This window comes from Monodon monoceros, unplaced genomic scaffold (genome assembly GCF_005190385.1).
Source record: "Monodon monoceros isolate NGI ecotype Baffin Bay Population unplaced genomic scaffold, NGI_Narwhal_1 Super_Scaffold_22, whole genome shotgun sequence".
NCBI classification, from domain to species: Eukaryota; Metazoa; Chordata; class Mammalia; order Artiodactyla; family Monodontidae; genus Monodon; species Monodon monoceros.
This window is the reverse complement of record NW_021703779.1, coordinates 116,649,473-116,671,384: the sequence shown is the minus strand read 5'-3', so window position 1 is coordinate 116,671,384 and position 21,912 is coordinate 116,649,473. Positions and strand designations below refer to the sequence as shown.

The window sequence follows — 21,912 nt, the reverse complement described above, 5'->3', positions numbered from 1 at the left end:
TTCTACCTTTTGGCTATTAGGAATATTGGTAGTATGAATATTCATGTACAAGTTTTTGTTTGAACACCTGTTTTCCATTATTTTGGGTATATACGTAGGAGTAGAATTGCTAGGTCATGTGGTGACTCTATGGTTAACTTTTTCATGAACCACCAAACTGTTTTCCACAGCAGCTATATACCATTTTATATTCCACCAGCAACGTATGATAGTTCTAAGGTATTGTTATTTTTTAATATCTCAGGCAATTTAATTTTTTATCCAAATTAATAATTGTTTCATATTACCCAATAAGAGTCCTGTCAATAAAATTTTAGACTTGTCCACATCAAATAATATTTTTTGTTCCCAACAGGTTTTATTTTAATTAATAGTAAGGTTTACTTTTTAGAGCAGTTTTAAGTTCACAGCAAAATTGAACAGAAATTATGGAGTTGACATACACCCCTTTCTCCACACAGGTGCAACCTTCCTCATAATCATTATCCCCCACCAGAGTGGCATATTTGTTATAATCAGTGAACCTCCAGTGGCACATCATTATAACCCAAAGTCCATAGTTTAGATTAGGGTTCACTCTTGGTGTTACATATTCAGTGAGTCTGAGCAAATGTTATAATGACCTATACACTATAGTATCATACAGAATCATTTCACTGCCCTAACCATCCTTTGTGCTCTGCCTATTCATCCCTCCCTCCAACCCGGGTCACCACTCTTCTTTCTACTGTCTCCATAGTTTTGCCTTTTTTCATAGTGTCATGTAGTGAAAATCATACAATATGTAGCTTTTTCAAATTGGCTTCTTTCACTTAGTAATAATGCATTTAAGTTTCCTCCGTCTTTTCATGGCTTGATAGCTCATTTCTTTTTTTTTTTTTGTCCAAATTATTATTTTTATTTTTTTAACATCTTTATTGGAGTATAATTGCTTTACAATGGTGTGTTAGTTTCTGCTTTATAGCAAAGTGAATCAGTTATACATATACATATGTTCCCATACCTCTTCCCTTTCGCGTCTCCCTCTCTCCCACCCTCCCTCCCTATCCTACCCCTCTAGGTGGTCACAAAGCACCGAGTTGATCTCCCTGTGCTATGCGGCTGCTTCCCACTAGCTGATAGCTCATTTCTTTTTGCACTAAATAATATTTCATTGTCTAGATGTACCAGTTTGTTTATCCATTCACTTACTGAAGGACATCTTGGGTGCTTCCATGTTTTGGCAATTACAAATAAAACTGCTGTAAACATCCATGTGCAGGTTTTTGTGTGGACGTAAGATTTCAGTTCATTTTGGTAAATGCCACGTAGTGTGATTACTGGATCATATGGTAAGAGTATGTTTAGTTCATAAGAAGCTTCCAGGCTGTCTCCAACATAGCTACCCACTTTGCATTCCCATAAACAGTGAATGAGAGTTCTGTTACTCCATATCCTGGCCAGCATTCATTGTCAGTGTTCTGGATTTTGGCCGTTCTAATGGGTGTGTAGTGGTATCTCATTTTTGTCTTAATTTGCAATTCCCTAATGACATATGGTGTTGAACATATTTTCATATGCTTACTTGCCATTTGAATATCTTCTTTAATGGGGTATCTATTAGGTCTTTGGCCCATTTTTTTATCAGATTGTTCATTTTCATATTGTTGAGTTTTAATTGTTTTTTTAGTATATTTTGGATAACAATCCTTTATCAGATGGGTCTTTTCCAAATATTTTATCCTAGTCTTAAGGTATTATTTATTTATTTTTATTTTATTGTGTTATTGGGATAAAAAACACATAGTACTAAATTTACCATCTTAACCATTTTTAAAAAATATTTATTTATTTATGGCTGCATTGGGTCTTTGTTGCTGCGCGTGGGCTTCTCTTTGTGGTGGCTTCTCTTGCTGTGGAGCACGGGCTCTAGGCGCATGGGCTTCAGTAGTTGTGGCTCACTGGCTTAAGTAGTTGTGGCTCGCGGGCTCTAGAGCCGCAGGGTCAGTAGTTGTGGCTCACGGGCTTAGGTGCTCCGCGGCATGTGGGATCTTCCTGGACCAGGGCTCGAACCGTGTCCCCTGCACTGGCAGGTGGATTCTTAACCACTGCGCTGGCAGAGAAGCCCTTAACCATTTTTGAGTATACAATTCAGTAGTGTTAAATATATTCACATTGTTGTACAGCAAACCTCTAACCCTTGGTACACACTTTTCTGTTTTCTGTTTCTATTACTTGGACTGCTTTAGAGAGATACTTCCTGTGAGAGGGAACTATAGTATCTGTCCTTTTGTGACTGGTTTATTTCGCTTAGCATAATGTCTTCAAGGTTCATTTATGTTGTGGCATATGACAGGATTTCCCCTTGTTTAAGGCTATGTAAATACTCCATTGTATGTATATACCACACTTTCTTTATCAGTTAATCTGTTGATGGACGTTTGGCTTCCTTCTACCTCTTGGCCATGTGAATAATGCTGCAGTGAACACAGATATACAAATAACTTTTCAAGATCTTGCTTTGAATTACGTTAGATATATACCCAGAAGTAGAATTTCTGGATCGTATGGTAATTATATTTTTAATTTGTGCAGGAACCTCCGTACTGTTTTCCATAATGGATGCACCATTTTATGTTAGCGTCTAGATTACACAAGGGTTTCAACTTCTCCCTGTCCTCTTGAGCACTTGTATTTTTCTGTTCTTTTGGTAGTGGGCATCCTGATGGGTATGAAATGATATCTTGTTTTGGTTTGGATTTTCATTTCCCTAATGATTAGTGATGTTGAGCATCTTTTCATGTGCTTATTGGCTATTTATATATCTTCTTTGGAGAAATGTCTGTTCAGGTCCTTTGCCCATTTTTTAATCAGGGTATTTGTTGTTGAGTTGTAGAAGTTCCTTATATATTCTGGATATTAACCCCTCATCAGATATATGATTGGCAAATATTTTCTCCTATTCTGTAGGTTACCTTTTCACTGTTGATTGTTTACTTTGGTCATGTATTCTCATTTTCTAATTTTGATCTTTGTCCTGTGCTTTTGGTGTCATGTCCAAGAAGTCATTGCCAAGTCCAATGTCCTGAAGCTTTTTCTCCATGTTCTTCTGGGAGTCTAATGGGTTCAGTTCTCACATTTAGGTCTTTCATTCATTTCAAGTTAATTTTTGTATGTGATGTAAGAATCCAACTCTATTAATACTTTTGCATATAGATACCCATTTTTTCTAAAACCATTTGTTGAAGAGACTGTCCTTTCCCTATTGAATGGTCTTGGCGCCCTTGTTGAAAATCATTTGGCCCTATATGCAAGAGTTTATTTCTCGGTTCTCTATTCATTGGCTTATGTATGTGTCTTTATGCCAGTCTTAATTTCTGTTGCTTTGTAGTATGTTTTGAAATCTGAGAATGTGAGACCTCCAAGTTTGTTCTTCCTTTTCAAGATTGTTTTGGCTACTCAGGGTTCCTTGAGATTTCATATGAATTTTAGGATTTTTTTTTCTATTTCTGAAACAAATGCCATTACATTTTGATAGGAAGTCCATTGAGTCGTAGATCACTTTGGATAGTATAGACTTTTTTTTTTTTAATTTTTTAAATTTTTGGCTACATTGGGTCTTTGTTGCTGTGCGCCAGCTTTCTCTTTTTACGGCAAGTGGCAGCTACTCTTTGTTGTGGTACGCGGGCTTCTCATTACGGAGGCTTCTCTTGTTGCGGAGCACGGGCTCTAGGCACGGGGGCTTCAGGAGTTGTGGTGTGCGGCTCAGTAGTTGTGGCATGCGGGCTCTAGAGCGCAGGCTCAGTAGTTGTGGTGCACGGGCTTAGTTGCTCCACGGCATGTGGGATCTTCCTGGACCAGGGCTCGAACCCGTGTCCCCTGCATTGGCAGGTGGATTCTTAACCACTGCGCCACCAGGAAAGCCCACGAAAGGGTGTTGAATTACGCCAAATGCCTTTTCTGCATTGACTGAGATGATCATGCAACACATTGTTTATGTGTTGCATTACATTGATTGATCTTCATATATATATCCTTGGATCCCAATGATAAATCCCATTTGGTCATGGTGTATGATCATTTTAATGTGCTGTTGATTTTGATTTGGTAGTTTTTTAAGATTTTTTGTATCAGTATTCGTTGAGGAAATTGGTCTGTAGTTTTCTTGTACTGTCTTTTTCTGATGATGGTATCAGGGAAATGCTGGCCTCATAGAATAAGTTTGGGGTTGTTCCCCGCTCTTTGATTCTTTAGAAGAATTGGGAAGGATTGTTATTTCTTCTTTAAATGCTTGGTAGAATTCTCCAGTGAAGTCATCTGATCCTGGGCTTTTCTTCTGTTTTTGCCTGGGCTTTTCTTCTGTTTTTGATTCCTGCTTCAATCTTCTCATTAGTTTTGGATCTACTCAGATTTTTTATTTCTTCGTGATTCAGTTTTAGTAGGTTGTATGTTTCTAGGTATTTATCTATTGGCATATAATTGTAGTAGCCTCTTATAATCCTTTTTATTTCTCTGCCATCAGTTGTGATGTCTTCTCTTTCATTAGCTGTTTGCATCTCTCTTTTTTTCTTAGTCTAGCTAAGGGTTTGTCAATTTTGTTAATCTTCTAATTTTGTTAGTCTTCCGAAATTGTTTGTCAATTTTGTATTATTTTTAAAAGAATGTTTCTATATGAATATGGATTGAATTATAGAACCTAATGGAAATCAAATCCTCCAGAACAAGGGAACAAGATATATGGAACAGAAAGAGAAGAAGGTAGGTGAAAATACCATTCCAAAATGATTCAGGGCTGTGGTATGAATTCATACAAAATGATACTCTCCTCCCTATACTTTTATCAAGCATTATCACTGCTGAATTATTTATTAAATACCTGGAATTCCAGGCATAAGTTGTCCATATCCCCAGCAATAAGTAAATTGTCTTACATCTTCTTATAGATGGGAGGAAGGCTACAGAGTGGGAGGGTTACCCAAGTTTGACATAAAATGTCTTTCTTCCACTCTTTTTTCTTTTCTCTGTTGTCTGCATCCCAGAGGGAGGACCTTGTGATGAATTAGAGTGGTTAGGATCTGAAGTTTCCAAACCAGTCGTAGAAACTCAGCTTTTTGTTCACATAAGAACCAAAGGCAGCATAAATGATTCATAGCATTAAATCTGTTGCTCCCAGGGCACGAAGTAAAATTGCAAAGCAAGTAAAAGTCTCCCACAACTCTCCTTTTCTCTCCTTTCTTCTTTCTGTTTTCGCTGTCACCCCCCACTGCCTTAGAAGGACCCCCATCTTCCACCTTTCCTCACCAGGCTACTTTTCCTTGAGGCTGACCTCAACCAGGTATAATCTGAATTACATCAGTTGATGCTGTTGTGTGAAATGCTATTTGATTGAGCCCGTTCTGGAGTATTTGTGTGTGGAAAGAGATGCCTATAAACTAAAAGTGTCCAAGTGTTTGATTGCTTGGCTGGGGAGTGTGGGGACTCTTGTTAAGCAGGAGAGTGACTTATTCTGTATCCTCAGTGCGTTGGGAATTTTTTGAAGGGTTTTTCAAAGCTAGGGGGTGACTTGATCTTATTTTTTAAGAAAAGACAACTCTGGAGAGTGAGCACAGTAGAGGCATGAGCAAAAGTAGAATGAGGGAAAGCTGTTAGGTGGCTACTGCCGTAGCATAAGCAAATGATGATAAGAGCTTATATTAGAATGATAGTAGAAGAGATAATAACAGTAAAAATAGTTGTTAACATTTATATGTTACATAAATATGCCAGGCACTCCCTTTTACATTCTATTAACTCATTTAATCCTTACTTTACAGCAGTCCTATGAAATAGGTACTTTTGTTATCCCCTCTTTACAAATGATGAAACTGAGGCATAGGGTGGTTAAGAAACTTGTCCACAACTAGTAAGTGGGAAAGCTGGGATTTGAATTGAAGCAAGTCTGGGTATGGCATCCATGCTCGTAAGCACAACTTTGTCCCTCCTGTCTCGTGATCAAAATAAATGTATGTATTCAGGATGTTTTTCGGAGGTAAAGTGTGGACTTACTGATGTATTCCATGTAAGGAGGGAGAAAAAGAGCAAAATAGAATAAAGATAGCCTCCTTGATTTTGGCCTGAGCAACTAGGTGCATAAAATAGTGCTATTAAACAAAATGCTGGTGCTAGGGGCTTCCCTGGTGGCGCAGTGGTTGAGAGTCTGCCTGCCGATGCAGGGGACACGGGCTCATGCCCCGGTCCGGGAAGATCCCACATGCCACGGAGCGGCTGGGCCTGTGAGCCATGGCCACTGAGCCTGCGCGTCCAGAGCCTGTGCTCCGCAACGGGAGAGGCCACAACAGTGAGAGGCCCGCGTACCGCAAAAAAAAAAAAAAAAAAAAAAGAATCCGCCTGCCAACGCAGGGGACATGGGTTCAAGCCCTGGTCCGGGAAGATCCCACATGCCGCAGAGCTACTAAGCCCGTGCGCCATAACTATTGAGCCTGAGCTCTAGAGCCCGCATGCCACAACTACTGAAGCCTGTGCGCCTAGAGCCTGTGCTCCACAACAAGAGAAGCCACTGCAATGAGAAGCCTGCACGCCACAAGAAAAAGCAGCCCGCACTCGACGCAACTAAAGAAAGCCCGTGTGCAGCAACAAAGACCCAACACAGCCCAAAATTAATTAATTAATTTTTTTTAAATGCTGGTGCTATTAAATAAGCTGGAGAAGAATAGGTTTGGGGGAAAAGGTGGGGATGAAGGGAAATCAGGAATTCAGCTTGGGCCATGTTAATTTTTTTTTTTAATATTTATTTGTTTGTTTGTTTGTCCACGCTGGGTCTTAATTGCGGCACGCGGGATCTTCGTTGTGGCATGCGGGATCTAGTTCCCTGACCAGGGATCGATCCTGGCCCCCCTGCATTGCGAGCACAGAGTCTTAACCACTGGACCACCAGGGAAGTCCCAGGCCATGTTAATTTTGAGATTCCTATTAGACAGCCAGATGGAATTGTCAAGCCTGGAGCTCAGAGATGTTTTAGGTGGATACAGAAATTTGGATGGAATCACATAAAACATAGAGAAGAGAAACAGGCCTTGAGGAATTCCAATGGAAAAACACAGGTATTTGTAAGGGAAAGAGTATGGGTTTTGGCATTAGAAATATTGGAAGAGTTTCTTCAGGTTTACTGATTATTTCCTTTGTATCCAGTGTGCTTATAAGCCCATTGAAGGAAATCCTTACCTCTGATATCATGTTTTTCATTTCTCACTTTTCCAATTGCCTTTTTTTGGGAGTTTCCATATTTATGCCCAAATTCCTCATTTGCATGTGTATGTTGTCTACCTTTTCCAGTAAATAGTTTAATATCTTAATCATAGCTGTTTTTCTATCCCTGTTTCATAATTCCAAGATCTGAGTATTTCTTTTTTTAAAAATTTATTTTAGTTATTGATTTTTGGCTGCGTTGGGTCTTTGTTGCTGCACGCAGGCTTTCTCTAGTTGCGGCGAGCGGGGTCTACTATTTGTTGCGGTGCGCGGGCTTCTCATTATGGTGGCTTCTCTTGTTGTGGAGCACGGGCTCTAGGCACGCGGGCTTCAGTAGTTGTGGCATGTGGGCTCAGTAGTTGTGGCTCACGGGCTCTAGAGTGCAGGCTCAGTAGTTGTGGCACACGGGCATAGTTGCTCCGCGGCATGTGGGATCTTCTTGGACCAGGGCTCGAACCCGTGTCCCCTGCATTGGCAGGTGGATTCTTAACCACTGTGCCACCAGGGAAGTCCCAAAATCTGAGTATTTCTGAGGCTCGTCCTATTGACACCTGTATCTTTTGATGATAGGTCATTTTTGTCTTGGCTTTGTGCATCTCATTTTTTTTAAATTGAATTTTGGGCAGTGCATGTAAAAGAATGCTGGAGATCGAGGCAGGTAACCTGTATTTGTGGTCTGTAGTGGGCACACCTATTCTGTCAGCCAGCCCATCAGTGTTGGGGGTTGAGTCAGTCTGGTAAGCAGTTGGCTGGCTTTGGATTTTGCTGTAGCTGTTGATGCTTTCAGTACACCACTGGACTTTAAATGCCTGCAATGCTGGGCTGCCACAGGGGTTTTCTCAGTGTCCCTGTTCCATTCTCTGCTTTCAGCAGGTCCTACATTCCTGAGACACAGTGAATGCCTCTCTCTACGCCCTTTCTCCTCCCCCAGTGGTAGATTGCTCTTTCTTGGGGTTCCTGGTGGGAACAGACTGGTTTCTTGGTTCTCCTACTCCATCTCAGTATTAGGCAGGTTTTAGGCACCTTTGCCTCAGGGTGGAACTTTCTCAGTACTCTCCTTTATATCAGTGCTAGGTCCTCAATATGAGGGGGTTTCCTGTCCCATCCCTAGCAGCAGATGGCTTTGCTTCTATCTCCCCACTAGGAGTAGTTACGTTACCCTGAATTGAGACTGTGCCCGGGAGGGTTTCTTGCCTTTCTCTTAGGCACAGATGGCTTTTACCTCATATGAGAGAAGGGTCCACAGTTGTAGCATATTTTATGTCTGTTCCTCCACAGCAGTCATTCACAACCTGTATGCCTGTACCAGTGAGGAAGGCTCTTTTAGGCCTCCTGTCCTCGTGCTATCTCATGAGCACTCAGTGGATGCCTATAGAGAACTGATATGTGCTTATGGTCTCCTCTTTTCTCTCAGGCTTGCAGAGGTTTGAAACTGTCACGTTGGCCCCTACCAAGCCTTTTACAGTTGGTTAAAAATCTAGTTATCTTCTTCCTAGGCACTTTTATGGCAGTCGTCTCTTCCTCCTGTGCTTCGTCAATTGTGAAACAGTTTATTTCTCCTCTCTCTCCTCAGAGGGACTTTTCACCCTTGAAATTCAGTTCATTTGGTTGCCCTGCAACCTCAGCTCTCTGATGAACTCCCAAAAAATATGATTCTGTTGATTATCTGGCTTTTCCTAATATTTATGACAAGGGATAGTGATGTTCTCTTGTGGCTTTGTACATGCTAAGTGGAAACAACTCTAGAGTTGATTGTCTAACTGGACCATGTCATTCCCTTTCTTTAAAAGTCCTTTCCCAGTCTCCCCTTGCCTTCAGGGTGAGGCCTAAACCCCTGACCCTGACCTGTCAGGACTTTTGTGATCTGGCCCCTGTCCATCTTACCAGCCTTAACTTGCACTCCAGGTGCAGGGATCTTTTCATTTCTGAGCGAATCATTATCAGTGTTGTAGAAGAAATTCTGTTTGTGGTTTTTATTTATCAGTGCCTGAGAATCATGTTCCGTTCTTCTAAGATGCTTTAGGATTTTGTTTGTTATTTTTCTTCTGTGTATATAAGCATAGATTGTGGCTTTGTGTAAGCAACAGAAGTGTTTGTGTATGTGAGGAAGGAAAGATCCAAGAAAATAAAATATTATTTACAAATTAGTTCCATTATTGATGCTGTTGCTCTTGGCTACTGATTAAGATTGGCAAAGAAAATAAAATTGTTCCTGAATAGACCTTGAAATCCTCATCTTCATCTGCCAAATTGTGTGTAGCAATTGGAAGGCAGGTGTGTCATTTGTTAGTTCAGCATTTCACAACCAGTGTGCCAGAGTTGGTGAGCCAGATATTGTGACTGACTCTCTCCTAAAGTGGGTTGTCTTCTGTCACCAGCAGCCTCCTCCCTTTATCTGGAAGTGCTGTACAAAAGTGTTACTTATCGTTTTCTGTGTGTGCCACGGCATGGAAAATGTTGGAATGCACTGGGCTGGATAATTTCTTATATCCTTCTAAAAAAATTTTATGACTATTCATAAGTTGGAAGTAAGTAAAGCAGTTGTAGGGTATTAGTAATAATTATAATTAGCAACTACCAGAGGGTGAATATATGCCAGGCACTTTACGAAACACTTTACCTGTATCCTCATTTCATACTCCAGCCAATCCTATGAGGTAGTTGCAATCATCAAAGACACTTAACCTAAGGTCATATAGTTAAGTGGCAGAGCTGGGACATAAAGTCAAGTAGTGAAGATCTGTGTTTTAATCATCATGATTTATTTCCTACATTATTAAGTTATGCGCTAGAAATGGTTTGTGGTTTCTTCTCTCATGTTTTTCCTCTACTTGAGCTTTGGGTACTTGCTCATAGCAGATGAATTGTTGGAAAATGACCTATTTGAAAAAAGTTTTTTCAAATGTTATGGGTAACATAAACACGTCTCTAAGCGAGATTTTCTGAGCACTGAAGAGAGAACTATGACCCCAAAGTAATAGCTGTTATCACTTGGAAGGCAAAGCATTTTGAGATATTTATCTATGATGCAGAGTGGGAATGTGGCTGACCAGTGTTCATGAAGTGCTCAAGTTAAGATGTGTAGATTTTCTTGATTCATTCATGAAATGATAATGGCCATTCTCTTATCAAACACCAATGCCAGAAACAACAGAGAGCAAAAGGGTCCCTGGGTGCTGAAATCATTTGTTAGAGATTAAAGTTCAATACTAAGGTAATCTAAAAGCATCCTAAGTCGTTGTGACCTTAAAGAGGATTCTGAATGTTGAGTGATTTTCTTTCATGACCTTTCACATGGTATAGGATGCTGAGACAGTCTAAGCCCTAGAGGAGGAGAGGTCTTTTGCTACTGTTTTGACTTTAGTTTGAGGTATAATGAATGCTTTGTTTGGAATTAAGAATATTTATATTTATTTTGCCCTCTATGCTAGGTCGGTGATGTAGTAGAAGTACAGGCAGATGAAACCTTTCCCTGTGATCTTATTCTTCTGTCATCCTGCACAATTGATGGAACCTGTTATGTTACTACTGCAAGTCTTGATGGGGAATCCAATTGCAAGGTAATGGAGATTAAACCTTGCCTAAACATTTTGAGCTCAGGATAGTTAATCATACAGTACTCCATCCCACTGCCCCCAAATCTTTTACCTTATTTTTTCCTGTTTGTGTAAGTGTTGTATTTGAAGACAGCTTTTATATAACTGTCTTTGAACTTCTAAGCAAATACTCAACTTTGGGGGAAAGGGTGGTGTTGGGTGAGGAAATCCACACCCCAAATAAAAGCCACCACATTTTTGATAGCACTGTTTGCATTTCATATTGACACTAACCCATTCAATATTTTATTTAGGCTTTTAAAAATGAAAGTAGTCTTAGGCTGAAACTATATAACTATGAAAATAACTTCACCCTAAGGTACTCTAACCTTACAGTTTGATCTGTTTTTATTTTTAAAGTGATGACTATCTTCTTGAAAAAAATGTTTATTCCTGGCATATAGAAAATCTAACCTGGAATGGTTTGATTACTTTTTAAAAATACCTTAGGGTGTAGTTTGACAAATATTTGCTTTATTTCAACTAGGAAGAATTATAAATGTGTTAGAGTAAATTTGTTCAAACTGGGGGATAAGTTATGTCCCTGGTACTTTCCGGCACTGTCAGTTCTTGGCTATCATCCAGAGCTCCACAGAGCATGAACATGTATCCTCTATATGCTGCCTTTAAGGAAGAATACTAATGTGCTCACCTCTGTGTGTATCCTTGGGGGCTTTCCTCTGCTTGTTTATTCCATCTGGAGTTGAGGACCAGGACTCAGTATGTGGGAAAGGAACTTAAATGCCTGTTAGATAACTAATTTTTTTCTTCAGGGGCATGGTGATGAACTAGTCCCATTTAAACTACTGAAAAACAAAGTTGTATTTGAGGGAATGTCAAGATAAAAATCGAGAAACCTACCTAAAGATTTCCTAATAGGGAAAAAGTTGTTTAGAGGCAGAAAACTTTCAAGTCGTTTCATTTTCCAATTAAGTTGATCTGATAAATCAGCTAAAAGTACATAGGTTTTCCAAGTCAGGAGATAGTTTCAGATGTAGCTGAGGCAGATCCATAATATTCTCCGAAGACTGTGCGCAACAGCTTTCCCTTCAGCATAAGTGGTGCAGTCTTTGAATCTGCGTCAGCCCTTCTTTGATGATTTATAAATGGGTTCATTGGAGCCTGCCTTGAGTTCTGGGTCAATCAAGTAAGTACATAATATACATTAGTAGAATATTCTAACTGTCTGACTAAGGCAAGACACATCATCTCCCAGCTCCTTACATAAATTGTAGCCACTCAAAGCATTTTCAAGATCATTAATTTTGCTGTTTGTATAATGGAAACTATTGATGAATTTTTTCTTTCTGTTAGCAAAAATGTTAGCATTCTTATGACCAAAAGGGTTATGTTCAATTCTTATGTGTATGTTAACATCACCATACACTATGGTGAGCAAAATAATAGGTCTCAGTTCTATAAATAGGAGAAAAAAATGCATTAAATTTTTCATGGGGTTTTCAGTTAATTATATGCATGCTGCAAATGGAATTCTCTCTGCTGTCAGTATCAAGAAAAGTTTTTAGTTTTCTCATTATCTTTGAAATCCCCTTGTAGCAGAGTTATCTTTCTAATTATTTGTAATATGTTTTAAGAATAATACCATCAAGTTTATTTAGTTGGAAATGTGCATCAATATTTGTATCATTCTGCCAAAGCCTCTTACTAAAAACATACAGTGTTCATGAAATCAAGTGGGTATACGATTACACTTTTTTGGGGGGGGGGCTGTTTTTGCTTTTTCTTCTGCTTACATCTAGACACATTATGCGGTACGTGACACCATTGAACTGTGTACAGCCGAATCCATTGATGCCCTCAGAGCAGCAATTGAATGTGAACAGCCTCAACCTGACCTCTACAAGTAAGAATTACCTGGTTTCATTTTACTGCTGTCTGATGGCTTTGCTTCTCTTTGCCACCAGTATTGCAAAGAAACACCCACCATTTACCAGCCTCCTTGCATTTGTGTTTTTATGAGCTGTTCCTTCCTTCTGGCAGGCAAATCAGCCTTGTTCACTACCAGCCTAAGATAAATCATTGTGGGCCCAGGCATCTTACTTGTGGTTTTTCTTTTATTATTGTTATTTGTAGACATGGCCGTCCATCACATTTTAAGATTATGTAATCCTGTAAGGCTGATCTATCAAACTCATGCATTAGCCAGAGTTAATTAAAACAAAAATAAACCACTTTATGTGTCATCCAACATTAAAGAGAGAAGGAGATATGGAGCCATGCAATTAGTAGGCACTTTGCCCTTTTTTATGAGGATCATGATGAACTGAGTATTGTATATAGGCTGTTTCTTGCCCAAAGTGAACAGTTAAGTTGAGGGAGCAGTGAAATGGTGTGATTTCCTCTATTTTGCTATAGTTAGGCTTTCTGGAGTAGATTTACTCATTCACAGTCATTGTGGGTTGTCAAAAAATTTGGCATTTGAGTTTTAAGACTGGTTACTTTGGTTGATTAGAGCATGGTGTTAATGAGGATAGAATAATAGGTTTTATCCCCAAGTGGGCCAATTAATTATATTCTATTCCACCTTTACAGATGGCATCCATCACTCATGCCAGCCATCTGGTTAATGAATGCTGTTGGTCATAATAGGGGACCAAATGGCGGGATGTGGCTTACAACAGTGCCCAGTAGTGGAAAAACAAAGTATTCATCCTACTACATGAATAATACCCTCCCTCCTTCCCATCATTCCTTCTTTCCTTTTTCCCTTCTTCTTCTGTATCTACCTTGATAATAGGAACTTAGAATCACAAAGCAAAATAGCTGTTCCCTGCCTTTAGGGAACTCACAGTTTGCAAAGGGGATAAAACAGTAAAGCTAGGCTTACAGTACAGTGAGATAATAAAGGTGAGTAAAAGGCCCATAGAATCACAGAAAAGGGAGTGACTGATTTTGCCTGAGTTAGACAATAATATACATCCTTGCATATTCATAGGGTAACTCCTAAATTTCAGTTACCTTAAATAAGAAGGAGATTTTTAGTGAGGGAAGGTTATTCCTAATTTCTCTAGACTAGATTGAGTACCCTTGGTATGTGACTTCAGAATACCTTGTACTTCCACCACGCTAGCGGTCATCACTTACATTGTAATTGCCTGATTGTCTGTTTTAGGGCAAGGAACACATTTTTCTTGCTTATTAGCAAACATAGTAATGGTGCAATTAATACGTGATGAATGAATGAGCAGACCTTCATATTTTGTGTGTTTAGTAATAATCAGTTTTTCTGAAAAAATTCTAATGTAAGTTATAAAATACTCGTAACATTCTTGTTAAGGAGGAGTTAGAGCTTTTTACCCTATTTTTCAGAAATGTAGATTACCATATGCATAGCCATATATCTGATCACTTGGTCAGATCAAGCTCAGTATTCAGATCAGCTGCAAGACAGTTTGGAAATTTCCAAGATGGTAATCAAGTGTTGCCTAATGCGGGTGGTTCTCAAACGGTGACCCCAGGCCAGCAGCATCAGCATCGCCTGGGAACTTGTTGGAAATACAGATTCACATTCTTACCTGAACCATAAGCTTGGGGATGGGGCCCAGAAATCTGTAGTTTACGAAGCCCACCAGTAATTCTGATGCATGCTCAAGTGAAAGAACTACTGAACTAATGGTTTTAAAAGTTGCTTTAGCACCAGAAACCTTTCTTCACATGAATGTGAAATAGAAACCAATTATTTATATGGAGTATAGATGAGAGGGGTAATGTGTGCATGCACGGTGCCAAGTAGATCTTGAAAATCAATTTAGAATCTTTGTTTACATTCTTATAATCCATAATATTTTTAAAATTAGTTGAAAATGTTACATACCATATTGGTTCAACTTAACTTTTTTTCAAAAGAAAGACAATAGGCGTTCGTAGTTCATTGTCTTATCTCTACTTGGATTTTTTGTATTTTGATTCATTCCCATATTTGGGGGCAAATAGATTTTATCTAGATATAGAAACACGTGTGCTTTTATGTTCTTTTTGCAGGTTTGTTGGCCGAATCAATATCTATAGTAATAGTCTTGAAGCTGTTGCCAGGTTAGTTTATAATTCCTTTGATCTGTCCTTTTGGGGGGAGCAATGTTTCTCTTTTAAGCCCATTAAAATAGTTGAATACTTTCCTCTATAGAAAGGGATGTAAAGGTGAATAACCCTGGAGTAACTAGCCACTAATGGGTCTTAAGTAGCTGACCTTGTGATTGGTAGCAGCTCAGAGTGTGTGTGTCCTGGGAGGGGGGTGGTGTTGGAAGTGATGCTGAGGGTTTCTAAAATTGTAGAGCTCCAGACACTTTGACCAATAATCCCAAATATGTTCTAAGCACTGTATTTATTGTCCTTGGCTGTGCAGTGCCTGACAATATTGGAAGTATATCTGGAGAACAGTGTGTTAAGGGAGAGTAATTTAGGCAGGAGATAAAATGCTGGGAGAATTAGCTGGACTTAAGTAAAATGAAAGGTTTAATCATTTATAATGTAACAATTCATGGAAGAAGGGGTGTTTTCTTCCCTCTTCTATCATCCAGTTAATTATCTCAACTTTTCCACTTGGCCTTTATAGCCAATACTCAAAAGGGAGTTAAAGAAACACCGGGTGCCCAATGATCCCCCAAAAGGCGTGTTTACTCTCTATAAATATGGCAGTGTGTCTTTCCCACCTTGACATTTGCTTTCCCAGCCTTTTACTGTCACCTTTTCTTTCTGTTTCTTGATGTCTGCTGTTCTGTCCCGTTCTTGTCTTGCTGTCTGTGACTCATAATCCTTTTATCTCTATGCATCTCTTTACCTCTGTGTGTTGCTGGCTATTCCTGTACTGTGTGTGCTTCCATCTGTGCTGTACCCTCAAGTAACTTCAGAGGGAAATATCTTTCAGCTGGTCCTGTGTTAGTAAGCATATGATATAAGTAAACAGATACATTCTGAACCTTTTGGAGATAGATGTATGTTAGGGCAAAATATGTCGCCCAAGTTGATGGTGCTATTTGTTGGGCTGTTTGGATAAGTTGTGTTCATTTTTTGTTTAGGTCTTTGGGACCTGAAAATCTCTTGTTGAAAGGAGCTACACTAAAAAATACCAAGAAGATATATGGTGAACGTTTTCTAAGATATACTTACTAGAAATATGTCTTTTTTTTTTGAAATATGTCTTTTAAAGCCTGTACCTAAACAGTGCAGTTAAAAATTGAACATGGCATTTAATTCCATTTAATCTAAGCCTATTTTTAGGTGTTGGGAATTTATAAGATGGTAAACTAACTTGAAAACTATGACAGACTATGTAGAATTAAAATTATACTATAAATGATATATCAACTGGTGAATAGAAGAGAGTTTAGAATTCCTACTTTTATAGAGTGAAAAAATTGGTAGATCCAACTGGGTGGGGAGTTGGGTTGGCAATCTCATTGGAAACCTAATTTTCGTCATATGGTTATTCCTTAGGAGTTGCTGTTTACACTGGAATGGAAACCAAAATGGCATTGAACTACCAAGGGAAATCTCAGAAACGTTCCGCTGTTGAAAAGTTAGTGTACACCACAATTTCTTTAGTTGTTATTGAACTGAAATTGTTACTTCTCAGTAATTCTAAATAACAACCATAAGCAAAAACAACATAACTTGTAATAGTGCTACCATTTTGAGTACTTTTTGTGTTCCAGAAACTGCTCAGTGATTTGTATGTCTGATTTGGTTTAATCCTCTGAGCAACTCAGAGTAATTCCTGTTAGCCTGTCCACTTTATAGATAGAGAAATAGTCGTAGAGATGATAAGTGATTTACCTAAGCTCACTTAGCTATTCAAGGGCAGGGTTTAGTTGAAATTTATTCTCTTTTGCTGCTGGATAATGGTTTGGGGTCCTCTTGTTGCTATATGTAAGGAGGTTGTACAACACAGATAATAGTCTCCTGGCAGATATTGAAGTGGTACATGACACACACCTTCAAGCCAGTCGCCACTGGCACAGACCTCACTCTCCTGTTGGCATGGATATCCAGTATATCAGTGATACCCTCTCCATAGCTGTACTTTCAGACTAAAAGAATCCACACTAAGCTTGCAGGTTTCACATTTGCTCCTCTACCCTCTATTCCAAACCTTTAGGATTCAGGGAAATGGAAACAATCTACTCCTTCTATAAGGATGGAGTAGGTAATGTGTGTGTGTGTGTGTGCGTTCTGTCACTTTATAGGGTCCTTACTAAAGGTGTGTTGAGCCATTGCACTTTGGGTTGGGGCTAGGGCTGGCTTTTCCATTTTACCACTCAAGAATAATGCGTTAGCAGTGATAACAGGTTCATCCATACAGGTCTGTGCTATGGTTACACATCGTACACAGGAGAAGCTTTAGAAAACTGAACAGTTTAGTTTATACCTGGTTGATATCCTTAAGTAATTAAATGGTTTTTGAATCCATAATATCTTATTTTTCAGATCCATTAATGCCTTCCTGATTGTGTATTTATTTATCTTACTGACCAAAGCTGCAGTATGCACTACTCTAAAGTATGTTTGGCAAAGTACCCCATATAACGATGAACCTTGGTATAACCAAAAGACCCAGAAAGAGCGCGAGACTTTGAAGGTAATTTGTTTTATGCTGAAAATTTTAACCCTAGCACATTGTAACAGAGACACCCTTTATTGAAATGCTGCTCAGTTAATGATACCTTTGGTATTTGGGTTTTCTCTTGGTTGTATGGTAGCCCCAAGCCATTAACTGTTTAAGAAACGTTAGAACTTTTTGTTTTAACCCTAGGCATCTATCCTTGTTTTTAATTCTTTGGTTAAGAGTTTTAAGCAATTGGGCAAGAAGGTCTGACATGTTAATATATTATGAACTTGTGATATATCATGATAGGAACATAATGGGTGCCTACATTCATATTGGGGGGTGGGAGGAGCAGAGAACTTAAGGAAGTGAAAAGTGTTAAGTCAAGGTACATTCGCTGAAGAATAGTGACAAAATTCAGGGTGTTGTAAATGTTGTTTTCATGTACTGTGAAAATGTTTACCAATGATACAGTGTCGTTGGGAAGAGCAGTGCTTTCAGCGTTGAAATTAAAAGATAGAAAGTTTATATTACACTTGCTTGATGGAACTGTGCATATAATCAGCATGAACTCTTTCTTTTGTTTAGGTTTTGAAAATGTTTACCGACTTCCTGTCATTTATGGTTCTGTTCAACTTTATCATTCCTGTCTCCATGTATGTCACAGTAGAAATGCAAAAATTCTTGGGCTCCTTCTTCATTTCATGGGATAAGGACTTTTATGATGAAGAAATCAATGAAGGAGCCCTGGTTAACACATCAGACCTTAATGAAGAACTTGGTCAGGTTAGAACTTATTTTTACTTAAAATAAGTTAACATAGTGAACTTATTTCTTGTAGTCTGGATTACCAATGTATGTGACCATTTCACATTTGGAAATGTGATTCAACGAAAATTCCTTTATGCAGGCATGTAACGAAGGCAAACGATGTTTTCATAACTATAACGTCAATTATTTTGCTGGCATTTTGAAATCAGTGTTTTGAAAGAACACCAATTTATGTATTAAATTTGAACGTTATGGAAATTCTCTTTAAAACTCACCTGGTGGTGTTGCTAGATTATGGGCTATTGCTTTGGAACAGGAAACATGTAGTCTTCATCACCATCTGTAATCATTTAGGGATAGACTATGGGACAGTGGAAATAAAGCTATTTTATAAATGCATTTTGTTCCATAAACAAAATTGACCAGAGTTGTCCTATGGACATTTTCTTTGTACATTTCTGATCAGATGGAATATAGACCTAGAAAGCAGAGTTGTTTATTCCAGTGGAAGAATTTAAATGAAGGGGAAATGTGAGGGCGTGCACTCCTCTAAATGCTTTTTGCTTCATATACCAAGGTAGTCCAGGCTTTGACCTCGCTGCTAACCCAGGTTGTTTTCAAATGCAGTGCAGTCTAGCTGTAATTCTTCAAGTGATGACTTCTTTGGTGCTTTTCTTATCAGTATTGAGAAAAGTTTTTCCCTTTGTCTGAATTTACTGTGTGTCATGTAATGATCTTCACAAGCTGAGGGGATTTTTTGGCTTGCATTTAATTCTCTTGATATTTAGAATGTCAAGACTGTGGAAATATCATTTCTGTGACTGGGAGATGCAAATTCAGTTAATGGAACTGTATGGCTGGAATAGGGCCTCACACTCGTTTTGAATGGTGACGATTTGCGCCTGTGCCTGAAAACTCTCCTCCTGAATTCAGTCCCCCTCCACCCCCACTCTGTATTTCTGTTCTTTACACAGCCTTTGACTAAACCAGAGTGCCCTCTTGACAACTACAGTCACAAGGGTGAAAGGACTCTCCAGATATCATTATGTTGAAACCTGACTATAGGACTCCAGGATCCCAGACTGTGGCATCTGCATTCCACAGAGATACTGAGTCACTAAGGATAGAATAAGCAATGAATGAACGAATGCTTTTCCCTTAGATATTGTTCCCAGCTGACCTTAGCCTTTTTAAACCAGAAGTTTTCATCCAGGGAAAGCTGAGTAGAACTACTCTAGTCCCAACAAAAGGTATCAATCTGCAGCTTTTTTGCATGGGAAAAAAAAATGAGTTATAAGCCACCTCTGGTGAACTTATCCCTGACAGCTGATTTAGTTGACTAGATCTGCCTGTTCTAAATCCAGTGCCTGGCTATATGGATTAAGCTACCCAAGGGTGAACATGGCTAGTCCCAGGCTACTGCAAATAGAACAGCCATCATTCCACGTGTGGCACCTAATTCTCACCAGAGACAGGCAGGATATCCAGGCCAGATCTCCACCTCAGCAGATTCCATCTTACCTATGGGAACGTAGTCTTGTTCCTATCATCTAGACTTATTCACACTGCAGAACGTAAAGTAGAGCTTTGGGTAATGATGTAGTCAGTTTGATCAGTGAAAAGAAACTACAGTTTTCATTTCAGGCACCACTTCTTTCCCCCGCCAAAACCTGCTTTTCTGGATGTGACTGTCATTTAGTCACTTATAAGGTAATAACCAGACCACCACTTCAGTTTGTACAGTGCAAAAACAATTTGCCATCATGATCAGCTTACATGTGTAGAAACTACTTAAATGAAAATGCAAAGAAGTCTTGAAATGGTTTCTTAGGACATTTAGCATTTCATGGACCAGTATACACGAAATTAAGTGTAACCAGTTTCCTCCTTGATGAGTCATAATTTAAAATCTGTAGGGCTTTTATGTTACTTAAAAGCAGTGTCAGTTAGTTTCGATCAATACCATTGCAAACACTTGCTTAACCTCTTCCAAAGTGACCCACATTGGTATTAAAAAAAAATAGGAAGATATGTTTAGGACAGTGTTGGTCTTTGACTTGAGAAACAAAAAGAAGTAGACTGCTCAGTTCAATTGTAAAAGAATGGGGTCTTTTATGATCAGACATCAGTCCTTCAGACAGCCAAATGGTTTCAACTTTGAAAAAATGGTGGGGATAGCCTCCTCCTTCATATCCCCTCCCAGTCTCGCAGCTATGCCCAGTGGTGTGTCTGAGTATATACTGTGATTCCAGTAATTCAATCCAGTGGTTATATATTAAACTTCTGTGTTACCTAAGGTATGTTCTTGGTACTGGGGTTACTATTATGAAGTAAGCGAGAAACCCTTGAGTTGTTCAACATCTAGTTGGGGAAACACACATATCGTACCCTAACTATAGCAATGTGACGATAATCAGAAAAATCAGGGAATGTGAAATGATGGAAAGAGTCTAGTACTGTGTGATTTTGGTCAAGTCAACAGCAATGACAATCTACATCTGTATAACACTTACAAACATATTTAGTAATCTTTACAGCCTTGTGCAGCAGGTTTGATTATTTAAGGCTAATATTTAATGTACAGAGAGATGAGGAGATTTTTCCAAGGTCACAAATTTAGTAGGTGGTGGAGCCACAACTCCAGTCCAAGTTCTTCACTAGGTTAAACAATGTGAAATTTTTTGACCAATTTTGACCTGTAAACTAGGTGATTTCATATGTGTTCAACCTTTATTTTAGGGCCCTTTCTATTCTGAACAGCTATCTCACTTTAGGCTTTCTATCCATAAATTGATGGCTTTGAGCTTGCTGATAGAGAAGGGCCTTTCCTGCAACTGGCTCAAACCTACCACTAAAGAGGAAGAGGCTGTTGAGAGTCAGAGGCAAGCAGTAGCCTCTGACTTGTCGGCCGGCACTCTCCTTTAAATATGAGAATACTTTTTAATAGTAGCCAATCCTCTCCTCCCCTTGTTCTGAGTATAGGGCATATATTAGATCAGTGGTTCTCAAAGCATGATCTCAGGACCAGCATCACCTGGGAACTTATTAGAAGTGCACATTATCTAACCCCACCCCAGAGCTACTGAATGAGAAACTCTGGGGATAAAGCCCAGTGATCTGAGTTTTAACAAGCACCCTCCTAGTGAGTGTGATGCAGACTACGGTTTGATAATTACTCTATCAGGGTATAGTTGGTTGGCCTATACCTGTGAGATTAATTGTACACAGATCCATAGTGCACAAAATGTTATATATAGGCAAGCACTTTATTTAAATACACTTTACTTTTATTTATTTATTTATTTATTTTTGGCTGCGTTGGGTCTTCGTTGCTGCACGCAGGTTTTCGCTAGTTGTGGCGAGCAGGGGCTACTCTTCATTGCGGTGCATGGGCTTCTCGTTGTGGTGGCTTCTCTTGTTGCGGAGCACGGGCTCTAGGCGCACAGGCTTCAGTAGTTGTGGCACGTGGGCTCAGTAGTTGTGGCTCTCAGGCTATAGGCGCACAGGCTCAGTGGTTGAGACGCACGGGCTTAGTTGCTCTGCGGCATGTGGGATCTTTCCGGACCAGGGATCAAACCCGTATTCCCTGCGTCGGCAGGCGGATTCTCAACCACTGTGCCACCAGGGAAGTCCCTGCACTTTATTTTTTAAAGCTATTACCTTTGTCATCTATAAAAGATTTCGAAATGGGTTAATGCTCATCCAAGTGCAGGAGCCGCAACAACACAGGACAACCTTCAGGGGGAAATGAAGGTTAAT

At 39.3% G+C, this 21,912-nt stretch overlaps 1 protein-coding gene and 1 non-coding gene across 5 annotated transcripts in view; one reads left to right on the top strand and one right to left on the bottom strand.

Annotated features, from left to right (window-relative positions):
* ATP11C (ATPase phospholipid transporting 11C) overlaps positions 1-21,912 on the top strand; it is a 167,128-nt gene that overhangs the window by 83,893 nt on the left and 61,323 nt on the right. For all 4 annotated transcript variants that reach the window (XM_029240445.1, XM_029240444.1, XM_029240446.1 and 1 more), the window contains 7 exons: positions 10,656-10,784; positions 12,581-12,684; positions 14,823-14,873; positions 15,857-15,921; positions 16,275-16,356; positions 17,265-17,415; positions 17,971-18,168. In XM_029240445.1, coding sequence (XP_029096278.1) covers positions 10,656-10,784; positions 12,581-12,684; positions 14,823-14,873; positions 15,857-15,921; positions 16,275-16,356; positions 17,265-17,415; positions 17,971-18,168 — 780 coding nt within the window. The remainder of the gene's footprint in view (positions 1-10,655; positions 10,785-12,580; positions 12,685-14,822; positions 14,874-15,856; positions 15,922-16,274; positions 16,357-17,264; positions 17,416-17,970; positions 18,169-21,912) is intronic.
* Positions 6,844-6,916, bottom strand: TRNAA-CGC. Its single transcript has one exon. It is a non-coding gene; the product is annotated as a tRNA-Ala (tRNA).